Source organism: Cebus imitator, unplaced genomic scaffold (genome assembly GCF_001604975.1).
Source record: "Cebus imitator isolate Cc_AM_T3 unplaced genomic scaffold, Cebus_imitator-1.0 Scaffold635, whole genome shotgun sequence".
Lineage (NCBI taxonomy): Eukaryota > Metazoa > Chordata > Mammalia > Primates > Cebidae > Cebus > Cebus imitator.
The window spans coordinates 597,712-614,719 of record NW_016107950.1 but is presented as its reverse complement, the minus strand read 5'-3'; the positions used below and the strand labels follow the sequence as shown (position 1 = coordinate 614,719).

General features: G+C 50.1%; 2 protein-coding genes across 2 annotated transcripts in view; one reads left to right on the top strand and one right to left on the bottom strand.

Moving 5' to 3' along the window:
- LOC119469364 (coagulation factor XII-like) overlaps window positions 1-5,035 on the bottom strand; it is a 16,260-nt gene extending 11,225 nt beyond the window's left edge. The window contains exons 1-2 of the mRNA XM_037734565.1: window positions 4,814-5,035; window positions 3,683-3,788 (exon numbers count right to left, since the gene is read on the bottom strand). Of these exons, the coding sequence (XP_037590493.1) occupies window positions 3,683-3,788; window positions 4,814-5,035 (328 nt within the window). The remainder of the gene's footprint in view (window positions 1-3,682; window positions 3,789-4,813) is intronic.
- Window positions 5,036-15,716: 10,681 nt separating this feature from the next.
- Window positions 15,717-16,974, top strand: GPR148 (G protein-coupled receptor 148). Its single transcript, XM_017517544.2, has one exon. It carries the CDS (start codon window positions 15,793-15,795, stop codon window positions 16,834-16,836), a length of 1,044 nt encoding a protein of 347 aa, XP_017373033.1. The 5' UTR covers window positions 15,717-15,792; the 3' UTR covers window positions 16,837-16,974.
- Window positions 16,975-17,008: the final 34 nt, after the last annotated feature.

The following is a 17,008-nucleotide window of genomic DNA, read 5'->3' as shown; positions in this document are numbered from 1 at the left end:
TCCTCGTTTCAAGTTTTAATCAAAGCTTGTATATAAGGTTACTTTATTCCCGCATCTTCTGAATTGTTTCTTCCTTGTATTTGCCCTTTTCCTTTCCTACTTGGCGAGATTTGGCTTTCCGTTCAAGGATCTTTTTGCGGTCTTTGTCCAGTTTTAGCCTAGTGATAACCACCTTGCTGGGTGAATGCCTACATGGACAGTCATGCCATTAGCCTTTTCCCGCTGCACCCGTTCAATGTAGATTACGTATTTCTTCCTGTAAACCTGGACTACTTTGCCAATCTGCTGACCTTTCTAGTGTCCTCGTACAGCCTGAACTTCATCATCCTTTCGGATGGGCATGGATCACACGTTGTACTTCTGTCTCAGCTCTTTGGAAAGAGGGGAGGACATAATCTTCCCGCGAATGTGGGAAGGTGCACTGAAATGCCTTTTGCGATTCTTGCTTCGGTCGGAAGTCACAAAGGGATTGAACTTCATTTTGGCAGCTCCCGCTTAGGTGATGGCCGCAAAAGGGAAGAGCTCTTTCCTTTTTCTTTGAGACATAGTTTCGCTCTTGTTACCCAGGCTGGAGTGCAATGGCACGATCTCGGCTCACCGCAACCTCTGCCTCCTGGGTTCAAGCAATTCTCCTGCCTTAGCCTCCCGAGTAGCTGGGACTACAGGCCACGCCACCATGCCCAGGTAATTTTTTTGTATTTTTAGTAGAGACGAGGTTTCACCATGTTGACCAGGATGTTCTCGATCTCGACCTCGTGATCCACCCGCCTCGGCCTCCCAAAGTGCTGGGATTATAGGCGTGAGCCACTGTGCCCGGCCTTGAACTAATTTTTTCTTTGTAAATCATACATCTGAAAAGAGGTTAATATCCAGAGTATGTTTTATTAAACTTCTATAACTGAACAACAAAAATCAAAGACCTCAATTCAAAAACTGGCAAATGACTTGAATAGACTTTTTTTTTTTTTTTTTCAAGACAGTTTCAGTCTTGTCGCCCAGGCTGAAGTGCAATGGCAAAATCTTGGCTCACTGCAATCTCCATCTCCCAGGTTCGAGTGATTCTCCTGCCTCAGCTTCCCGAGTAGCTGGGATTACAGGTGCCCACCACCATGCCCAGCTAATTTTTTTAAATTTTAAGTAGAGACAGGGTTTCACCATGTTGGCCAGGCTGGTCTCAAACTCCTGAACTCAGGTCATCTGCCCGCCTCGGCCTCCTTAAGTGCTGGGATTACAAAAGTGAGCCAATGCACCCAGCCGTGAATAGACATTTCTCTAAAGAAGACATGCAAATAGCCAATAGCATATGAAAAGATGCTCAACATCAGTAATCTTTAGGGAAAGGCAAATCAAAACAATGAGATACCACTTGACATCCCTTGGGATGACTACCATTAAAAACACAGAAAATAAAAACTGTTGTTGAGGATGTAGAGAAGCCAGAACCCTCTGCACTGCTGTTGAGAATCTAAAATGCTGCAGCTGTTATGAATGCCAGTTCCTCAAAAACATTGAACATCAAATTAAAAAATAAAACTTAAACTTCATTTAAAAATTAAACTTAAAGTTAGGACAGTTCCTCAAAAAATTAAACAGAATTAGCCTATGGTTCAGCAATTCCACTTCTGGGTATACACTGGAAGAATTGGAAGCAGGGTCTTAAAGAAACAGTTTGTCACCGGGCGCAGTGGCTCACGCCTGTAATCCCAGCACTTTGGAAGGCCAAGGCGGGTGGATCACGAGGTCAAGAGATAGAGACCATCCCGGTCAACATGGTGAAACCCTGTCTCTACTAAAAATACAAAACATTAGCTGGGCATGGTGGCGCGTGCCTGTAATCCCAGCTACTCAGGAGGCTGANGGTTACCCATAAAGAAAAGCCCATCAGACTCACAGCAGATCTCTCAGCAGAAACCCTACAAGCCAGAAGAGAGTGGGGGCCAATATTCAACATTGTTAAAGAAAAGAATCCCAGCTACTCAGGAGGCTGAGGCAGGAGAATTGCCTGAACCAAGGAGGCGGAGGTTGCGGTGAGCCGAGATCGCGCCACTGCACTCCAGCCTGGGTAACATGAGTGAAACTCCGTCTCAAAAAAAAAAAAAAAAAAAAAAAAAAAAAGAAAAAAAAGAAAAAAAAAAAAAAAAAAAAAAAAAAAAAAGATACAGTTTGTCTGCCTAGAAGCTTCATTCACAAAGCCCAGAGGTGGAATCAACCCAAGCGTCCATGTGTAGATAAATGGATAAATAAAATGTGGTATAAACATACAGTGGGATAGTATTCACCCTTGAAAAGGAATGAAATTCTGATACATTACATGGATGAACTTTAAAGACATGATGTTAAGTGAAAGAAGGCACCTGTGGGGCCCCACTCCCGTGAGGTGCCTCGAGAGGCCCCGAGAGGCCAGAGTCCTGGGGACAGGAAGTAGAATGGTGGGGACTGCAGGGAGGGGAGTGGGGAGTTCGTGTTGAATGGGACAGAGCGTCAGTTTGGAAAGATGAAAAAGTCCTGGAGGCAGATGGCGGTGATGGTGCACAACAACGTGAATGTACTTCTTGCCACTGAACTGTACACTTAAAACTGGTTAAAATGACAAATTTATGTTATGTATATTTTACCACAATTTAAAAAATACCGGAAAAAAAGTAATGCGCCCCTCCCCAATGTAGCCAGAAGTGTAGAGGATGAGACTGAGAATTTTATAGGGACGCTGGAAGGAGTGGGCAAGGCAGGAAGCCTGAGGGGGCCGCAGAGGAGGCGCCCAGTGTGGGGTGCGGAGGTGTCACAGAGGGTGAGACACTGGGTGGGACCGAAACATACTAGGCAGGTGGGTGAGGACCAAGGTGGCCTCGCCCTGGGGGGCTTCAGGGCAGAGAAAGGGGCTTTGGAGAGCTGTGATGCTGGAATGCACTGCCCACCATCTAGGCTGTTCCTCAGACGTCCAGGGACCACACCTCCCACACCACGTCACCTCATAATGCACATTGTCATTTTGCAGATGAGGAGCCTGAAGCCAACGAAAACCCACCTTGTGTGGGGAGCGTGGGGTGGGCAGGCCTGCCGGCCACCTGCCCCTCTGCGTCCTACTGCTGGCCGTAACCATGACCCCACCTGCCTGGTCCCACACCGCTCCCAAGGGAGCGCAGAAGATGGATGCTGTTCCGCCTGCACGTGGGACGGGGCTGCCACAGTCATGAGCTGGGTGGGCCTACGGAGGAGGAAGTCCTGGTGACAGGCTGTAGTGCTGTGAGCAGAGGTGGGACGCTGGGCAGACTGTGGGCACTCAGTGGGGCAAGTGCCCTGAGGCCTCACAGCTGCCTCAACGCTCCTTCTCCTTACAGGTGAGGAGCTGGCATCACCCAGTGGCACAGTGACCTGCAGGCAGGGTCAAGGCAGGACTGGGCCTCCGCGGACGGGCTCTGGTGACCACTGCCCACACGGCCTGTCTCCACAGGCTCAAGGTGCCGCGGGGCTGTGCTCCCTCAGGCCCTGGTCCCGGACAGGCAGCGCCTTTCTCTTCTCATTGCTTTCTCACCACCAGATGGGTTTTTGCTCTTCCCCTCTTCTCCACGAATAAGTTGCTCTGAGCTTGCCACGAGGTGGCAGCGTTAAACTGTTTGATAGGGTCCTAATCAGCTTGTAGGCCCAGGACCTAAAATCACAGCCCCAAACCCTGGACTGGTACCTTCTCTTCCCTCCATTGGCAGCCTCAGTGTACTTCTGGCTCCTGCATCCCCCTTCAAGCCATCCACACCACCCCAGGCCCGCAAGAGCGTCCTGTTTCTCCTCCTCTTGTGGAGAAGGAAAGTTCACTCTTTCCAGGATTGCCTTTAGCACTTAGCGGGGATGTTTGAGCCCCCTCTATTCCTCTGTGGGTCCCTGATGTGCCAGCCACCTTTCTCACTGTATTCATCAGGGTTCTCCAGAGGGACAGAACTAATAGGATAGACAGATCGATGGACTGATAGATGATATATACATACACACAAAAGGGTGGTTATGAAGGAGAAATTGACTCATGATCATTAGGTGAAGTCCCCACAATAGGCCATCTATAAGCTGAGGAGAAAGGAAGCCAGGAGTGGCTGTGTCCAAGTTCAGAAACCTGGAAAGTGGGAAAGCCAACAGTGCAGCCTTAAGTCTGTGGCCAAAGGCCCAAGAACTGCTGGCATAAGTCCAGTCCAAAAGCGGAAGACCTAGGAGTCTGACGTTCGAGAGCAATGAAGCGCTCAGCACGAAGAAAGATGAAGACCGGGAGACTTAGCAAGTGAGCTGTTTCTAGCCACCGCTGACAGCTGATTGAATGGTGCTCACCCACACTCTATATGGGTCTTCCTCTCCCAGTCCACCTACTCAGATGTTAATCTCTGCTGGCAACACCCAGAAACAATACTTTGCATCCTTCGATCTAATCAAGTTCTCTACTGGCACCTTGGGGCAGAGGCCATGTCTCACTAGTGTTGATGACAGCCTGGGCAGTGGGGGAGGTTGCTCCCTGAGGGCTCTGCAACTGCCTTCTCCTCCCTAGCCATGGTGGCGGGGCTGACGGAAAGCACTCACTGCCCTCCATTCCAGAGAGATGCTGTGCAGGATCACGAAGAACAGAGGGGCAGGCTGAGGGGGCAGGCTGACAGTGCCACCCCACACTGAGCACCCTTGTGCAGAGCCTCCCCTCTGAGGCCGAGGTTGCTGTCCTATGGTCCCTTGATGCCTTCAGATCATCTACAGGTGTGCAGGCTATGTTCCCCTCTATGTTGAGAGTGAGGGGTGCCACTACCCTGCCTGCATGTTGTCTGAGAGAGGAAAGTGCTCTTACTCTTTGGAGGTAGTTCCAGAGGACTTGGTCGCTGATGTTGGAGGCAAAGAATCCGTTCCCGGTCTCAGCTATATTTGAAGAAGCCCTCAGTGCCTGACTGGACAGAGCAGGTTCCAGAAAGTGGCAGGCGAAGACACTGGGAGAAGTGGGGCCGTCCACTCCTGCTGGCATCCGATGTGCTGGTGCTGCAGGGATGGTGATGACAGATGGCTGTCCTACCATGTGTCCAGGCAGGGAATACAGCTCCTTATGCTACCTACAGCACAACGCATCTAGAGCCAACCAGGAACCCACCTCCTCCTCAGTGCAGAGGGTCCATCTCCAAAATGGTGCCTGAATGAACTTAGCAAATCTCACAGCACTTGACAGGAGACTGGCCCACCCTGGAGGGCCCCGGATCCTCCGGGTGTCCCCTGGTCACTCCGGCAGGGCCTTCTCACACACTGCTGGGGAGCATGGGGTGGATGCTGTGGGGGGATGAGGAGGCACCTCTTGCACAGCTGACCTGATGATTCCTCCTGCTGGGGGAACATCCTAGGTGGACATTCAGACTCCACCTAGCAACCTTGTCACTGCCCTGCTCGTAAGACTGGAAAAAGCAGAGACGTCCATCGGGAAGCAGCAGGGAAATAAGTGGTGAGGAAGCTGGAGAAGGGCATGCTGTAGAGCATTTTCATAGAATGAACTAGGTCTGTGAATGGCAAGAGAGCTGGCCTGGAAGGTGGGCTATTGAGTGGAAAATGCCAGCAGTAGAATGAAGAAACCGCACCAAACGTAGAACCAATGCTAGATGCAGTTCAGGGACCCTGTATTTGCAGCAAAACTTCAAAAACCTGGGCAGGAGGAATATACGGTAAGTTCAGGGTAGACGCTGCCTCCGCGCGGGGAGGGAGAGAATAGACCAGGAGGAATAGACGGTATTAGTTCAGGGTGGACGCTGCCTCCGCGCACGGAGGGAGAGAACAGACCAGGAGTAATATACAGTAAGTTCAGGGTGGACGCTGCCTCCGTGCGGGGAGGGAGAGAATAGACCAGGAGGAATAGACGGTATTAGTTCAGGGTGGACGCTGCCTCCGCGCGGGGAGGGAGAGAATAGGCCAGAGGATGGTGACAAAGGGGACGGTAACTGTATGTGAGAGGTTTTGCTATGCTAAAAAATGTATATGATAAGCAATATGTATTTACATGTAAATATAGTTATATCTAGTTATATGTAACATAAAACGTTATATAAAAATAACTGGAAGCAGGCCGGACGTAGTGGCTCATACCTGTAATCCCAGAACTTTGGGAGGCCGAGGTGGGTGGATCACTTGAGGTCAGGCGTTCAAGAACAGCCTGGCCAATATGGTGAAACCCTGTTTCTACTAAAAATACAAAAATTAGCCAGGGGTGGTGGCACACACCTGTAATATCAGCTACTCAGGAGATTGAGGCAGGAGAATCGCTTGAACCCGGGAGGTGGAGGTTGCAGTGAGCCGAGATGGCACCACAGCACTCCAGCCTGAGCAACAGAGCAAAACTCCATCTCAAATAATAATAATTGGAAGCAAATAGGGGAAAAAAAACGAACATTTGCTAATCCTGGATAGTGGGTCCATGAGTGTCTGCTAATCCTAGCCTACATTTCTCAGTGCATTTCAAATACCTCACCGTGCTAATAAAAGAACAAAGTGATTGCTATAATTGTTGTTTGGTTTTTTTTGGTCTGGAAATGGAGTCTCACTCTGTCACCAGGTTGGAGCTAACTTCGACCTCCTGGGCTCAAGCGATCCTCCCGCCTCAGCCTCCCAAGTAGCTGGTACTACAGGCATGCATCACCAGGCATGGCTATGCTTTTAATTTTTAAATTTTTTTTGGAGAGACAGAGTCTCACTATTGCCAAGGCTGTCCTCAGACTCATGACTTCAAAGTTCTGGACTCAAAGGATCCTCCTGCCTCGGGCTTCCAAAGTGCTGGGATTACAGGCGTGAGCCACCGTGCCCGGCCTTTTCAGTATATTTCAAATAGTTCACAGTGCTAATAAAAGAGTGCTTACAATGCGCTTGCGGTAAATTAATCTTTAAAGATAAATGAACACAACAGGCCAAGACCTGCATGGCAGGAGTGCTCCAGGCAGAGGGGCAGCAAGCATGTGGACTCTAGGCTGGGCACCGGTGGGGTATGCTGAGCAGAGGACAGTGGGTGGGGCAGCCGCTCCTCTGCAGGGAGGGTAGCCACAGGGCTTTGCAGACCAGGACACCAGCTGAGATAGCCTAATTATTATCCAGACTTTGTGGACCTTCAGGAGGGGTGGACATGGGGGTGAGAAGAAAAATACGGTCATCGACTAAAGGCTTTTCAAAGGCTTCACTTGTATGCTAAAATCCAATAAAATAGGCCTGGTGTGGTGGCCCACGCCTGTAATCCCAACACTTTGGGAGGCCAAGACGGACAGATCACCTGAGGTCAGGAGTTCAAGACCAGCCTGACCAACATAGAGAAACCCGGAGTAGTCTCCTGAGTAGCTGGGATTACAGGTGCGTGCCACCACACCTGGCTAATTTTTGTATTTTTAGTAGAAACGGTTTCATCATATTGACCAGGCTGGTCTTGAACACCTGACCTCAAGTGATCCACCTGTCTCGGCCTCCCAAAGTGTTGGGATTACAGGTATGAGCCACCACGCCCGGCCTGCTTCCAATTATTTTTATGTAATGTTTTATGTTACATATAACTAGACATAAATATATTTACATGTAAATACATATTGCTTATTTTTTTGTAAAAATACAAAAAAATTAGCTGGGCATGGTGGCACATGCCTGTAATCCCAGCTACTCAGGAGGCTGAGGCAAGAGAATCACTTGAACCTGGGAGGTGGAGGTTGCAGTGAGCCGAGATCATGCCACTGTACTCCAGCCTGAGCAACAAGAGCAAACTCTGTCTCAAAAAGGAAACAAAACAAAACTGCACCACCCCAGTCCGTGGATAAACAAAATGTCACTCTGCCGTGGAGAGAAGGGCAATAGAGATGCTAGTGTATGTAGGAGGAGCAGGAGGAAGTCCAGTTGCATGCCAGGAAGGACCAAACGCCATTATCATCCTTGCCAGTGCTCCCAGGTACATACAATCATTATATTTATCCTTCCCAGAATTGACTGGGCACATCTCTGAGCCAGCAGCCACCATGTGAAGTGGAACTGGGGCATGGAGCCAAAGAGACCCAGCCCTGCAAGGAGCTGAGCTCAGTGTGGTAGAGGGGTTCTGGCCAGCAACTGAACGAGAGGAGGGGGGATTAGTGGGGGGCTATGGGAGCTATCAGAATTAGTTTATCTTTAGCAGTATATATTATTTAATTTTTTTAAAAATCCTGGTTTAACCAAGAGATGCAGCAACACTCCAATACCCAAAACTCCAACACTTTGATACGGATTGGAAATCTAATTGTAAAGATGTCAATATGCTCAAAATCTCTCAGATCTCCAGGAGTGTTCCAGAAAAGCATCATACCTCTGACATTCCTGATCAATCTAGAACCTGGCTTTGGAGGAGCACTCCTCTTCCCTACCCCTGGTCCATCTCAAGGACACCTCCCTCTGCTTCCAGGACTCTTCCAGCCCATCATCTACCTGGATGTACACTCTAACCTTGCAGATGCTGAGTTTAGTCTTGTTGCTCTGCAGTTTAAGTTGCTTCTCTCCATCTTCCTGTCATAGCCAAGGTGGCCCATGTGAAGTGCCATGGCATAGCCCTGGCCTCTGCTCAAACTGAGTCTTTGGCCTGAGATTTCCTCCTCATCCTCCCCCCCACCCTCCATGTAAATCTGCTAGTCTTAAAGACAAGCTATTTTTTTATCTGGTCTGGCATTTACCTCTCTGTACAATAGGCACTGGGTGTACACTGGTGGGCAGAACAGACACAGCTCCTGCCTTTGTGGAGCTGATCCTGATAGCAAGGGCAGGCATAAACCACACATTAAACATTAAGAAAAATTGTAGTCAAAGGTATAAGAGAAATAAAGGGCAATATATGAGTACAGGCATATCTTAGTGCATACAAGGATATACCATAATAACTGATGATGGTGGCCAAACTAAACAACAGATTTTCCTTGTAGATGAAACAGCCTTCTACTGAAAGAAGATACTGCCAGCCTGGCCAACATGGAGAAATACTTTCTCTACTAAAATACAAGAAAACAGCTGGGTGTGCTGGTGCATGCCTATAGTCCCAGCTACTAGGGAGGCTGAGGTGGGAGAATCACCTGAGCCTGGGAAGTCAAGGCTCCAGTGAGCTGTGATTGCACCACTTCATTCCAACCTGTGTGAAGAGAGTGAGACTCTGTCTCAAAAACAAAAACAAAACAAATCAAAACAAGCAAACAACAACCCCCCGAAAAAAAGAAAAAAGATGCCACCATCTAGGACTTTCATAGCTAGAGAGAAGTCAATGTCTGGCTTCAAAGCTTCAAAACAACAGACTGACTCTCTTTTTAGGAGTTGATGCAACTGGAGACTTTAAAGCCAATGCTTATTTACCATTCTGAAAATCAGAGGACCCTTAAGAATTATGCTAAATCTACTCTGCCTGTGCTCTGTCAATGCAACAACAAAGCCTGGGTGAGAGCACATCTGTTTACAGAGTGGTTTGCTGAATACTTTAAGCCCACTGTTGAGACCTACTGCTCAGGAAACAAAATTCCTTTCAAAATATTACTGCTCATTGACAAGGCACACAAGAGCTCTGGTGGAGATGTATAAGGAGGCTAAGGATTTTGTCCTTGCTAACACAACATTCATTTTCTCAGCCTATGGACCAAGAATTAATTTCAACTTTTGTCATATTATTTAAGAAATACATTTCATAAGGCTATAGCTGCCATAGATAGTGATTTCTTTTATGGATCTGGGCAAAGTAAATCGAAAGCCATCTGGAAAGAATTTACTATTTTAAATGCCAATAGGAACATTCATTATTCATGGTAGAAGGTCAAAATATCAACAGTAACAGGTGTTTAGAAGAAGTTGTTTTCAACCCCCATGGATAACTTTGGGAGGTTCAAGACTTCAGTGGGGGACGTAACTGCAGATGTGGTGGAAATAACAGGAGAACTAGCATTAGAAGTGGGGTCCAAAGATGTGACTGAATTGTTGCAATTTCATGATAAAACTGTAAGAGATGAGGAGTTGCTTCTCATGAATGAGCAAAGAAAGTGGTTTAATAAGATGGAATATGCTCCTGGTGAAAATATTGAAATATTACATCCATTTCATTGATAAAGCAGCAGCAGAGCTTGAGAAGATTGACTCCGGTTTTGGAAGACGTTCTATTTACTGTAGATAAGATGCTATCAAACAGCATTGCATGCCATGGAGAAATCTTTCATGAAAGGAAGTCAATCATGCAATAAATCTCTTTATTTTCAGAAATTGCCCCGTCACCCCAGCCTTCAGCAATCACCACCCTAATCAGTCAGCAGTCACCAACATCGAGGCAAGGCTCTCCACCAGCAAAAAGATAATTTGCTGAAGCCTCAGATGATAGCTTTTTTTTTTTTTTTTAGCAATAAAGTATACGAAAATTAGGATATATACATTGAGTTTTTTAGACATAGTGCTATTGCACTTATTAGACTACATTAAAGTGTAAACGTAACTTTTATATGCACCAAGAAACTAAAAAAAAATCGTGTGACTTGATTTCTTGTGATATTCACTTTACTGAGCTGCTGTGGAACCACACCTATGCTGTCTCTGAGGTATGCATGCATAAAGCAGGGAACTGAGGTTCATTCTAAGGATCAGAAGACATTTTCCAGAAGAGTCATTCAAACTGGGATCTGGCTGAGCAGAAGTAAAATGTCTGAAAAGGGTAGCAATGTCCCCAGATAACAAAGGTTGTGCATGCTTTAAGAAGTAGAAGGGAGACGAGAGAGCTGGAGCACAGAGGACTGATGTGGGAGGGACAAGGGATAGTGACATAGTTTGGATGTTTGTCCCCTCCAAATCTCATGTTGAAATGTGATTCTGAATGTTGAAGGTGGGGCCTGGTGGGAGGTAATTGGATCATGGGGGCAGATCCCATGATTTGGCATCATCCTTTTGGGGATAAGTGAGTTCTCAGTTAGTTTATGTGAGATCTGGTTGTTTAAAAGTCCAGGAACTCCCCCCACACCTCGCTTCCACTCTTGCCATGAGACATGCCTTCTCCCCCTTTGCCTTCCACCATGATTGTAAGCATCCTGAGGCCCTCCCCAAAAGCAGATGCTGGCACCACGCTTCCTGTACAGCCTGCAGAACCATGAGCAAAAATGAAACTATTTTTTATAACTCACCCAGCCTCAGGTATTTCTTCATGGGAATGCAAGAATGGTCTAATACAGATGAGCTGCAATAGGGTTTGTGCATTAAGACCAAGATTTTCGATTTTATCTTAAGAGCAATGAGAAATCAGTGAGAAGTTTTATTTCACACGGGATAATCGCCATCACGAGATGATAATGATGGTGAAGAGGAGGAGATGATGGTGATGATGATGGCAGTGAGAATAGTGATGGATGGTGCCAATGAAGATAGGGATGATAATGATGGCGGTAATAACAACAGTGGTGGTGATGATATGGCTGCTATGGGTTGAATGTGTTTCTTAAAGTTCATGTGTTGGAAACAATCCCTAATGCAACAGTGTTGAAAGGTAGGACCGTTAGGGGGTGATTAAGTAATGGGGGCTCTGACCTCATGAATGAATTAATGGTATTATAATGGAAGTGGAAGTGGTTAATTATCTTGGGAGGGGGTTCTTGATAAAAGGATGAGTTTGGCCTCCTTCTCTTCTCTTTCTCACATGTGCTGTCTTGCCCTTCCACCTTCCATCATGGTATGACAAGCAAGAACACCATCACAAGATGCTGGCAACTTGATCTTGAACTTCACAGCCTCAAGAACTGTGAGAAATAAATCTCTGGTTTTTTTAAATAAATTACCCAGTCTCAAGTATTCTGTGATAGTAGCATTAAACAGACTATGACAACTGTGATGGTGGTAATGTGATGATGGTGATGGTGATAGTGATGAAAACGTAAAGGTAATGAAGATGTGTTGACTGATACTGATGGAGATTATGATGGTGATGAAGAGTCCAGTACCAATGCCAGCCAGGAAGATAGAGGTAGAAAGATCATTCAGGAAACAGATGGCCTGAGGATGGAAATAACACAGGATTTGGAGTGAGACATGCCTATTCTCTGCCACTTATTTGCTAGATGGCTTTGGGAAAATTAATTGGCCTCATATGCACATCAATTTCCTGATCCTCAGCAGGCTTCCGGAGGATGAAAGGAAATGTAAAATGGCACCCAGAATTTGCCACGTCAGTTCTCTGCCACACATGCACGTACCCAGGTGCGGTGATGAGGGCCCAGGGGTGGAGATTTTCTGTCTCCTGCAGCTAGGTCAGGTGATATGACCAGTTGCTGAGGGACACTGTATTGCTGCCAGGAGACTAGCAGCCCCTGTTTAGATCATCCTTTCCAACCTGGTAGTCCTGGCTGCCAGCTGCCTTTGGGAGCTCCTGTGTGATGGGAGGCCCAGCTGGAAGTCTCAGTCACCTCTGCCAGTGCCCACTGCCCACACTCTGACCCCTTGAGCATCAACCTGACACCACGGTGAGTATCTCCTGCTGCCATCACTGGGGGACACAGCAACAGGGTCTGCAAGTCTCAGGAAAGATGGCTTCTTACACTGAACTCTCTCAAAAGGTGACCTTAGGCAAGGCACTTAACCTCCCTGGGCTTCAGTTTCCCACAGATAGCATGTCATTTCTGTGAGATGTGCCCAGTGCCTGTACAGAAGGGGCTCCACGATGAGGCCGTGGGTGGTCACTGTTACCATACCTCAGTAGGAGGACCCAGGAGCATGTCCGTTCTGCGGTTTGAACATGTTTGCATTAGTCATGCCTATAGCCTCAGTTTACCTCCAGCTTCCTAGAGGGCAGGGACACTCCAGCATCTTCAGGCTCTTGAAGTGCTACGGATGGCTGAGATTCGACTTCCAAATTTATGTTCAGATTCACCAGCCTGTGCTACACACCCACCCTGCGTCTGCACCCACGGCCAGCAGGCCTGTCCTGCCCTGTGATCACAGGAACGGGGCAGAGCAGTTAAAGGCTGTGGGGTCCTAACCAGGGCTGGGTGATCTCACCTCTGGGGTTGATTACAGTACAGAAACTAAGGGTGGTTCTGAGAAAGCTCATCCTCCCTTCAGGAGAAACCATGATGCGGTAAGACGGACCCCGCCTCCCTGTCCCGGCCCCCACTCCGTTGAGCCTCTGTCTGCATTTTCCCAGGAGGGCAGCCTAGATAGGGGACCTCGGCAAGTGAGACCAAACTGATGTTCCCATCGGGGCAGCATCCTCGCAGTGCTCTGACATTGTTTTATGGGCTATTTAAGTCCTAAGATGATTCTCAGCAGGAGGCATGTTCAGTATCCTCTTTTTTTCTTTCTTTTTTCTTTTTCTTTCTTTCTTTCTTTCTCTTTCTTTTCTTTTCTTTCTTTCTTCCTTTCTTTCTTTTTCTTTTTCTTTCTTTTTTTTTTTTGCGGCTCCTACACCATGGGAGATAGCACTTTCCGCATGAAGTTGTTTCTTGCCACCGGCCATAAGAACGATTTCGCTCACAGCTACATTTTTACTGAGGGGTTGTCATTTAACGAGTTTCCCTCCCCCAGAGAATCTGCATTCTAAGACGCCAAAGGCCGGCGAGGGTCGTTCTGCTGGGCTGGACAGCAGAGAGAGCCTTGGCCTTGGCCCAAAGCCCTGCAGCACACAGAGCGCCCGCGCAGAGGGCGTGACCTGCGAAGGGCTGCGCTCCCTCTCCCGGCCTGGGACCGATGAAAGTGCAGGGGGCCCACAGGGAGTGCAGGCCAGGGCAGCTGGGGCAGGGAGGCGGAGTCCCCCCTGTGGCCTCGCGGTTTCTCGGGAAGAGGAGATGGGCTTTCTCAGAACCACCCTTAGCTTCTGTACCGTTATCGGCCGTGAGGGCGCAGGCGCTGCTGCTCCCGGCAGCTGCTGTAACAGACCCTCAGAGGAGAACCTGGTTCCGGGCTGCGGCGGGCGTGGTCTGGGGCTGTTCTGGGCGTGGTTCCTGGGCTGCGGCGGGCGTGATCCGGGTCTGTTCTCGGCGTGGTCCGGGGTTGTTCCGGACGTGGTCCCTGGCTGCGGCGGGCGTATTCCCCAGGCAGAGATGGGCGTGGTCCGGGGCGGTTCTGGGCGTGGCCCCGGCCTGCAGCGGGCGTAGTCCCCGGGCTGAGATGGGCGTGGTCGCTGGCTGCGGAGGGCGTGGTTCCTGGCTGCGGCAGGCGTGGTCTGGGGCTGTGGTGGGCGTGGTCCCCGGGGTGAGATGGTCTTGGTCCAGGTCTGCGGAGGGCGTGGTCCGGGGCGTTTCTCGGCGTGGCCCCGGCATGCAGCGGGCGTAGTCCCCGGGCTGAGATGGGCGTGGTCCCTTGCTGCGGGGGGCGTGGTCCGGGGCGGTTCTGGGTGTGGTCCCCGGGGTGAGATGGGCGTGGTCCGGGGCTGTGGTGGGCGTGGTCCCCGGGCTGAGATGGGCGTGGTCCCTGGCTGCGGCGGGCGTGGTCCCCGGGGTGAGATGGTCTTGGTCCAGGTCTGCGGAGGGCGTGGTCCGGGGCGGTTCTGGACGTGGTACCTGGGCTGTTGTGGACATGGTCTTGGGCTGTGACTAACATGGTCCCCGGGCAGCAGTGGACATGGTCTCATCCCCAGCATCTGATATTTTTGCCTCTCTCTGACCCTAAAAATATCCTGCCTCTTCCCACGCGGCTCCTGCCTTCTGGAGCAGTCGGCCAGGCCGGCGGCGGGTGTTGGGCAGGGCTCTCAGGCTGCCAGCAGCCAAGCGCAGCCGGTTCTGCAGTGATGGCAGAGGATCTGTGGGCTGAGGGGACCAAGCCTCGGAGGATGCTGTAAGTGGGAGACCTAACAGTGACTCAGCATCTACCTTAGGCTATGCACTGTGCTGAGTCCTTCACCTCTGGGCTTCCGCAACATTTCCATGAGGTCAGTGTGGATGGCACTCGTGTTTCACAGATAAGGAAACTGGAGCAAAGCTTTTCAAGGCCACGCAGCCAGCACCTCGAGAGTGGGAGGATTCACCTGAACTGGATCCCCGAACACCACTAGCCGTCCTGGCCGCTGGCTCTGCCTGAGTTCACCCCACCATCTACACCCCCGACAAGCCGTGCCTGGGGAGCTTGCCTTCTGCTCCTCCCCACTAGCTCCTATGAGGTCTCTGCCTCCCAGGCCTTTTCCTCCCCAGAGGAAGGGACATTTCCATTACACAGCGACCCTACAAGTCAGCTGAGGTTTTAGGGGCAGGGAACACTCTCACATGGAGCCCTGGGTGGGAGGGGTGTAGGAGACACACTCACATGCATGCACAGGGTCACGCTGAGCTGGAGGCCACACCCAGGGCTCTGTGAGGAAATGTGAATGTGCCCAGGCCCCTCCAGGCCGGTCCAATTTACTGAGTCTGTAGCTCTAGTTTACAGCGCAGTGATCCTAGTTCCAGACAGCTGCTGCTTCCTTTCTGGCAGGGCCGCCCTGAATATAATCCAGTGTGGAGAACATCCACTGCACACGCCCTGTGAGCCAAGCAGACAGGTTTGAGGGCCACTGAAACGGGGGATGCTTCTGGTGAGGTCAGGGACTGCAAAATGGTGGCAGTGAGATGATCTGTTATGTCTGCCCACGCACATGCAGCCCCACAGTTGCAGAAATGCGAATGCCGGAAGCCAGGTGTGAGTTGGAATTCACTTTTTTTTTTTTTTTTTTTTTTAAATCTTTATTAAGCAGTCATTCCTAAGGCCTGCCAGAGCCTGGCATCTCTACAGAGGAGTGGCACGATCAGGACCCCTGTGGGGCAGACCAACACTCTGGGCAGGTGCAGAATGAATAACCTGTGACAAAGCCAGCTATTCCTACCAGGAAGCATGGGGGATGAGCTGGCATCTTGCCCTGTGGGCACTACAGCCTGGCCAGCCCTGGTCCAACTCATCAGCAAGACACCCTGCATGCCCCAAGCAGCCAGCAACACCTCCTTGGGCCTGGAGGACCTCAGAGTGCGCAGCTCCATGCTGCACTGGCTCTTCCTTCCCTCGAGCCTGCTGGCTGCAGCCACACTGGCTGTGAGCCCCCTGCTGCTGGTGACCATCCTGCGGAACCAACGGCTGAGGCAGGAGCCCCACTACCTGCTGCTGGCCAACATCCTGCACTCAGACCTGGCCTACATTCTCCTCCATATGCTCATGTCCTCCAGCAGCCTGGGTGGCTGGGAGCTGGGCCGTATGGCCTGTGGGATTCTCACTGACGCTGTCGTCGCCGCCTGCACCAGCACCATCCTGTCCTTCACGGCCACTGTGCTGCACACCTACTTGGCAGTCACTCATCCTCTGCGCTACCGCTCCTTCATGTCCCATGGGGCTGCCTGGAAGTCTGTGGCCCTCATCTGGCTGGTGTCCTGCTGCTTCCCCTCATTCCTTCTTTGGCTCAGTAAGTGGCAGGATGACCAGCTGGAGGAGCAAGGAGCCTCATGCATTCTGCTGCTGAGCATGGGCACCCAGCAGGGATGTGGCACCCTGGTCATTGTTACCTACACCTCCATTCTGTGCGTTCTCTTCCTTTGCACGGCTCTCATTGCCTACTGCTTCTGGAGGATCTATGCAGAGGCCAAGACTTCAGGCATCTGGGGGCAGGGCTATTCCCGGGCCAGGGGCACCCTGCTGATCCACTCAGTGCTGATCACATTGTACGTGAGCACAGGGGTGGTGTTCTCCCTGGACATGGTGCTGACCAGGTACCATCACATTGGCGCCAGGACTCACACATGGCTCCTGGCGACGAACAGTGAGGTACTCATGATGCTTCCCCGTGCCATGCTCCCATACCTGTACATGCTCCGCTACCGGCAGCTGCTGGGCATGGTCCGGGGCCACTTTCCACCCAGGAGGCACCAGACCATCTTTACCATTTCCTAGAGCTCTTGAGTCCACAGTCTGGCGAGCTGAGGTTAAAAATTATATGTTGAATACAGCAGCGTCCAATTATGACTAACCTCCTAGAACAACAAAATATAATTGTGGAATTGGGCCTATTCAGAGACCCTGAAGACTGATGTTTTTCACCATTCTGACAGTTTTTGGTTTTGTT